Genomic DNA, 7,483 nt, shown 5'->3' on the forward strand with positions numbered 1-7,483 from the left:
TGGCCAAAAAGTGGGTGTAAATTGTTGGCGAACGGAAGGTGGTTACGACAACCACTTCCCCAAAGAAGGTGATTCTCCCGAATTTAGAGGCACCTAGGGCGTCTAAGAGCGATGGCAATTCAAGAGAATATCCGGGGGCAGGCAAAAATGTGGAGAAGGAAGGGGAGTATAATCCACTATTGTCGGAGAACCTCATACATAAGAAAGGTTGTTCTAATATAGAAATTGAATATGATAGGGTATCTAACAATGATTCCTTTCAGGAGGATGTTCTGGATGATTTAGATCAGAGATGTATTATCCAATCTGCTAATATCTTGCTAGGCAAGGCCAAGGGGAGTCGAGGGAGAAGATCAAACAAGAAGTGAAGAGAAGATAGAGCCAATGAGAAAGGTATCATAAATGTTTTGAGTTTATGAAAAAGCCAAGGGAGTCAGGGCCTCCCTTGGTGAGAGATGAAGATCACCACTTGGAACGTCAGGGTTCTTTCAACCCCTGACAAGAAACGCTTGGTTAAACGAGCATTCCGAAGAGAAGATAGTGATATTATTTTATTTCAGGAAACTAAATTATGTATGGATAAAGCCCTTAGTTTTCTCCATTCTTGCAATTCTTGGGAAGGTTTTTTTCAAGAAGCCAGAGGCACTGCCGGGGGACTGGGAATCCTCTGGAACCCACAGAAGATAAAGGTGACGGAGTTGGAGAAATCTGAACATTGGACATTTGGAGTGGTTCATAGTCTGACAAAAAATGTGGTTTTTCCCTTAGTCAATGTCTATGGCCTGACAAAGACTGAAGAGAAAGCGAAGGTGTGGAAGGACATTCCTGCCAAGATTGCCTCCACTGTCAAAGATAGAGTCATTGTAGCAGGGGACTTTAATGCATTGCTTCCTCTAGAAGAGAAGAAAGGGGGTTTACTAATGTCCAACAAGGTGATGGAAGATTTCAAGGAATTTGTGACCATGAATAACCTTTTTGATGTTATTCCAAAGAACGATAAGTACACTTGGACCAATAGGAGAGCCAATTTTGTAAGAATATCGGAAAGATTGGATACATTTCTTGTAGGGCCCTATTGGATGGATTATTCTTTCAACTTGGACTCTTGTATTCTCCCATTATCATTATCAGACCATTTCCCGGTCCAATTAAGATCCCAAGAAGCCAATAAGAATTACAAAGGGAGTTTTAGGTTCCAAAGTATGTGGTGGAGAGATAAGGATTTCTTGCCAAAGGTGGAAGCATGGTGGATAGAAAGTGATATTTTTTCAAGTACCCCAAGCTTCTGCTTTGTTAAAAGGCTCAAGATGGTTAAGCAGAGAATTAGAGAGTGGAACAAGGTTTCATTCAAGAATATTTTTGTAGAGAAGATTAGAGTGGAATCTGAGTTAGATAATCTGAACAAAATGATCATCTCAGCAGGTCTGTCCAATGATGAGTTTGTCAGAGAAAATCAGCTAAAAAGTGAACTGTCGGATCTTTTGCTCAGAGGAAATTTTTTGGTAGGATAAATCAAGGGAGCACTGGATCAATGAAGGAGATTTGAACACAAAATTCTTCCATGCCTCTGTCAAGGCCAAAAGAGCTAATAACCGGATTGCCCGTATCCAGGATGGGGTCGAAGCCTGATAGGATAAGGCGAAGGTCATAGAAGACATAATAGTTAATCATTTCAAAGCTCTCCTAGGGGATTGTCTTGTAGACGAGTTTCCTTTCCCCATGTTAGACGTCATCCCCATATTAGTTTCGGAAGAAGATAACACACATTTAATGTGGCCCTTCACATTACAGGAAATCAAGAAGGCTACATTTGATAATCCCCCATTCAAAGCTCCTGGGCCCGACGGTGTTACTACGGAATTCTTCCAAAAATGTTGGGGATTCATGGGAGAAGATATTTTCAAGGTGGCGGAAGAATTCAAGAGAAAGGGTAAGTTTGTCAGAGAATTGAACAACGCGGTCATAGTCTTGATCCCCAAAAAGCAAGATTGTTCGACCATGATGGACTTCCGCCCGATATCTTTGTGCAATTATTTGTACAAGATAGTGTCGAAGGCTTTGGTTAACAGATTGAAACCTCTGCTTATTAAGATCATCTTTATTGAACAACATGGGTTCGTTCCAAGTAGGGAAATCATGGATAGCATTCTGACAGTGGGGGAGACCATCCATTCTATGCAGTCAGCCAAGAGCACAGGTATGATTATTAGATTAGATGTCAGCAAGGCATATGACAGTGTTAGGTGGTCCTTTCTATTGGATGTTCTTCTACGGTTCAACTTTGATAAAAATTGGGTGCAATGCATTAAGTACTGTGTGTTTACAGTCAATTTCTCTATTCTTGTGAATGGTTCGGTGTGTGGATTTTTCCACGCTACTAACAGTTTGAGACAAGGTGATCCCATGTCCCCCTTTTTATTTGTTCTTATGGCAGAAGTATTGGGTAGAAACATTAAAAAGTAGGTCAGTCTGGGCCTCTGGCGAGGGATCTCCATTCATGAAGATTTGGAGCATATCTCTCACTCCCAATTTGCAGATGACACAATCCTTTTTGAGGAGGCTTCGGAAAGGGAGGCAAAATCCATCAAAAGGGTGCTCGATTCCTACGAGCTATGTTTGGGCCAAAGCATGAACAAGAACAAATCTTTGGTTTTCTTCCTAAATACCAATAGAAGGCGCATGTCTAAAATTGCAGAAATTTTAGGGTTTGTGATGGGATAATTTCTGATAACCTATCTTGGTGTCCCACTCTTTGCTGGAAGATTCGACAACAAAATGTGGGAGGAGGTGATCAGTAGATGTCAACACAAAGCAGCGTCTTGGAAAAATAGGTGGTTGTCACAGGCCAAGAGAATCCAAATGATCAAGGCAATCTTATCCACCATCCCCAATTATTATATGTCTTTCTATAGGTTAATCAATAGAGCTTCCCTAGCTCTGGATGGTTTGCTTACGAAATTCATGTGGGATGGATCGAAGGAAACCAAAAGGATCCCATTGATTAATTGGGACACGGCCTGTATGATCAAGGATGAAGGAGGGGTAGGTCTTAGAAAGATGAATTTACAAAATCTGGCTTTAGGAGCTAAGCTGGCTTGGAAGATGTTCAAATATCCTCAGAAACTGTGGTGCAAAATTCTGGTAGCGAAATACCTTGACTCCAATTCTCCCAACAGAATCTTAACAGTGGCCTATTCAGCAAGAGGCTCTCCATTCTGGAAATTCATTTGGGAAATCCGTAAGCTGCTCATGGAACACCTTACCTGGGAGATTGACAATGGTAAAAGAGTGAGATTCAAGCACGATTCCTAGAATGGGGATGAGCCAATAGCAGACATTTTTTAGGATAAAGATTGGGTCAACCAAGTTGAAGCATTTGTTGGGATGTGGGTGGCTAATTATTTCCAAACTTCTCCCAACCTATAGAAATGGAAGAGCGTGGGGGAATGGCATCAATTAAACCATAAGTAGCTCTCAGATGTTCTCCTATCTAAAAAGGTGCTCCCCTCAGAGGAAGAAGACAGCCTACTATGGAGCGCATCCAAATCGGGGGACTACAGAGTGAATCTTGGTTATGAGGTTTAGAGGAAGAGGGAGAAGAATGGTAAATGGCCTTCAATCTTGTGTTGGGGCAAGTGGCCTCTTCCAAAAGCGGGAGCATTTTTATGGATTGCTATCCATGGTAGAATTCTAACCGGCAGCAGATTAAAATCAATCAGGATCTCGGGGCCAAATTGGTGCATCATGTGTAAATAGGAGGAGGAAACGGCAGATCATCTCCTTTACAGGTGTCCTTTTGCCAGTCAATGCTGGGATTGGCTTCTAGACTTGTTGCACTTCCCCACCACTAAAAATTTAGCCTTAAAGGACTTCCTGATAGCTTGGCCGACCAAAGGTAGATTCTCTAAATGGGGTATTCTTTGGATTGTCAGCCCATCAATGCTAGTCTGGCATATCTGGAAGGAACGTAATAGGAGGATTTTCAAATAAGAAGCTTTGGAGGTCCATGTCCTTTTGCTTAAGATTAAGAGGGCGATATAGGAAGTCATCAATGGCAGAATTCAAGGGGTGAATTTCAAATTTTTAGCGAAGTGGGATTCCGATATGGAGATATCCTAGTCCTTCAAGTAGATCAGTGATCACCGACTAAATGATAGAAAAGCTCTTAGAAAAACGTCACATGGCAGGCCCCATCAATAGGGTGGAAGAAATTGAATTTTAACAGAGCAAGTAGGGGAAACCCAGGTCAGAGTGGTGTGGGAGCTATCATTAGAAATGAGGATGGGGAGGTGGTACATGCCATTTTGGGTCCGATTGGCATAGCGACCAACAACGTGGCAGAGATTTCCGCGTTGGAGGCTGGGCTTCAGTGGTGTGTAAATAGCAGGATAGACAAACTCATTATCGAAGGAGATTCTCAGATCATCCTCAATGGTGTGTCCAAGTCTGGTTTTCAGAATTGGCAGTTGGCAGCCTGGATCTTGAGGATAAATTCCCTTTTGAATCTCCTTGGCGAATATCATATCCAACACATGTTTCAAGAGGGAAAAAAATCTGCTGATCAACTGGTGAATATGAGGATTGAGGAAGGCTCAGTCAGAGAATTTGGCAGGGTTGAGTCCACGCCGATAGTACTTCAGGAGACCATGTTGATTGTACTTTAGGAAATCATTTACAGGGATAGGGAATCTATCACGAGGACTGGAATTGGATAGGTAGGTTGTTTTCGACCGTGCTGGCAGAGGGTGATGGGATCTATAGAGGGAATCTAGTGGATTGAAAGGAAGACCGGGAGAGGCTTTGACAAGATTTCTACCTTGCCAGTATGTAAGGAATCATGTTGTCTGACAGTCAGATCATTTCAAGCTTCTTTGGATGGGGTGGTGTTGATGGTAGACCAGTGGAGAGTATTATTTATTGACCTAATCTCGATCTCTTTACCTGCATTAGGGAGAATGGTGGATCATTTAGGTATTGTTTGCAAATGTAGAAAGATCTCTAGACTGGAGGAATTGCCTGAGGAGCAGGTGGAGCGACTATTTAAAAAGGCTGAGCAGGAGAAAGACTCGGTTGTCAACATTCTGGGACCTGACTACTGGGCTGGAGGTCATGTTCATGACGACCGACTGATGGAAGACTTGTTCCAGCCTATCATCCAAGTGTTGGGCCACCCTATATCAGCTAACAATATTTTGTGCAGGACGGTGGAGGAAGGGATCTATCTTGAGGTAATGAGAGCCTTGGACGGGATAGTTTCCATTTTGACAGATGGATGCATGCTGGGGCATTTTTACTTGCAGGCAGAAGGGAAAAAGAAGAAGATGCAGAAGGCCTGGTCCATCTTCAAGGTAGGCATTGTAAAGGAGAAGAGCATGGAAAGGTTTGAAGCATTCCTCCAGGATAATGTGGATCTCTTTCCCGAAGGAGTAGGGGATAGGTTGGTGGTAATGGGTAATGGGATTAAGTATTTGTATAATTTATCCCTTTGGGATGTAATTTAAGGAGAGCATCTCCTTCACCCTTTGTATGTTTTTTTTGGTGGAAATATAATGGGTACTGCCCGCTAGGCAGAACTTGCTTTAAAAAAAACAAAAACTAATAAATAATTTTATTATTTAATTAATTATAATTTAATAACCTTAATTAAAATCATCTTTATTTGGTCCATTAATGGGCTTATAAGGGTTAATCCTACAACCCATGTGGCCAGCCCTGTGAAATGGACACCTCTAGAGTTGGGGTAGATCAACTTCAATTCCGACGGTATGGAAAGGGGAAACCTTGGACCATCACATGTCGGATGTGTCGCTTGAGATTGCCAAAGTCAAGTTGTGGCTAGTGGAAATCAAAAACTTGGAGTCGGTTCAAATAATGATGTTGAGGCCAAAGCTGCTTTAATGATAGTTCAGATGGCTAGAAGGATGGATGTTAAAAATATCCATCTTGAAGGAGATTCTCAAATCATTATGCATTTCATTTTAAAGGGAAAGGTCAACAACTAGAAACTTGATTGTGATATCCAAGATATCAAAAAAATTATTGTCACCTTCCAAAGATTTAAAGTCTCCCATGTTCGATGAGAGGAAAATAAATAAGCAGCTGGATGTGTGAACCAAGCATTCGATCTTCAAGAAGGTGAAACCAACCTATCCTTTTCCCAAATTAATGGTCACATTTTTGAATGAGGTGGTATGCCAAGGTGGAAATCATGATAGATCTTTAGTCATTCTTATACTAGAAAAGGACATATATCAAATCATGTTAGAGTGCCTCATTAATGGGAGGAGATGTTAGTGGGTTTAAGCGTGCATTTTTTGGTGCATACTGTACGGTTAGATTGAGTTGGTGCATTGGATCGCCTTGGGTGACGACGACCAAGTTAGATTAGTACACAACTAACTAGAGATTATGACATTGATGAGGATAATCGATGTTTCCTCTTCCCTATGCACCAAGTGCATTTATAAATCAAGTGTAAGATTTGGGCAGTATCAAAGTGGCTCAAACTTAGGTTTTTCTATGATTTACCTTATTTATTATCTTGGAAGGTAGTATGTTCTTAGCAATTCAAAGTTTTTTATCTAAGAGAGTTCCTAAACGTGTATGAAGGAAGATTGGTTTGAAACAAATAGAAAGTGCATTGCTTCTATGGTATGGAGCTGAACTTTTCATTACAGGTGTCGAAGCCCATGATGGCCTTCTGGGGGCAAATCTTAGATGATTTCTTTTCAAATGTCTCCAAGATCAAAGAGCGGGAATTTCTAGCTAGGCTAAAAATTGTTCTAGGCAATGAGTATATGAAAGCTCAATTTTGCTACAGAACAAACACATACATTGCCTTGATGTTCCTCGCATGGTGCTTAGAATTGGAGTTAGTGGAAATAGTGAAATGGTTGGTGGACAAGTGTGTTAGGGATGAATGGTGCAGTGTTTTGGAGCGTTTTATGGGAATGGCGAGAGTTGGTGAAGATTTTGTTCATCCTCGGGAAGACTGGTTACATGTCAGTGAATTCATTCCCCGATTAAGGCCATTCTTATCATGAAGTGCCAACTGTAACAAAGAGGTGCGTCGTGCCTCATCCCAAATCGGTCTAAGTGGGGATAAATAATCTTATAGGGCCAAACATGCTTAGAGCATCAGAAGGGAGATGGAAAAATGGGGACCATATGCGCTACACTAAGGACTTCAATGGAGGCCTCAGCATGGAGATGAAAGAAAGGCAGACCAAGAGGATTGAGCAAGATGCAGTTGATTCATGAATTGCAACTTGGGGAACCCTCAAGCCACGAAGATGGTGTAGAAGGAATGGACCTTTCAGATGACCAGGTGACTAATGAAATGGACAAAGGAAAGGCAATTGTGATAGTCGATTAATTGTTTTTTGACTGGTGCTACTCAGTAATTCCCACAAAAATGCAATTTTTTTTAAAGAAAGCTAGGGGGTAGAAATTTAAATATCTTTTAACTATTGTAGTTAGTTAG

At 41.4% G+C, this 7,483-nt stretch overlaps 1 protein-coding gene across 1 annotated transcript; it reads left to right on the forward strand.

The window, feature by feature from the left end:
* The first annotated feature begins 455 nt into the window (after positions 1 to 455).
* Positions 456 to 4,664, forward strand: LOC131857632 (uncharacterized). Its single transcript, XM_059210325.1, has 3 exons — positions 456 to 1,502; positions 1,792 to 2,355; positions 4,188 to 4,664. Exons 1-3 carry the CDS (start codon positions 456 to 458, stop codon positions 4,662 to 4,664), a joined length of 2,088 nt encoding a protein of 695 aa, XP_059066308.1.
* The last annotated feature ends 2,819 nt before the right edge of the window (positions 4,665 to 7,483 follow it).

This window comes from Cryptomeria japonica, chromosome 8 (assembly GCF_030272615.1).
Source record: "Cryptomeria japonica chromosome 8, Sugi_1.0, whole genome shotgun sequence".
Taxonomy (NCBI): Eukaryota; Viridiplantae; Streptophyta; class Pinopsida; order Cupressales; family Cupressaceae; genus Cryptomeria; species Cryptomeria japonica.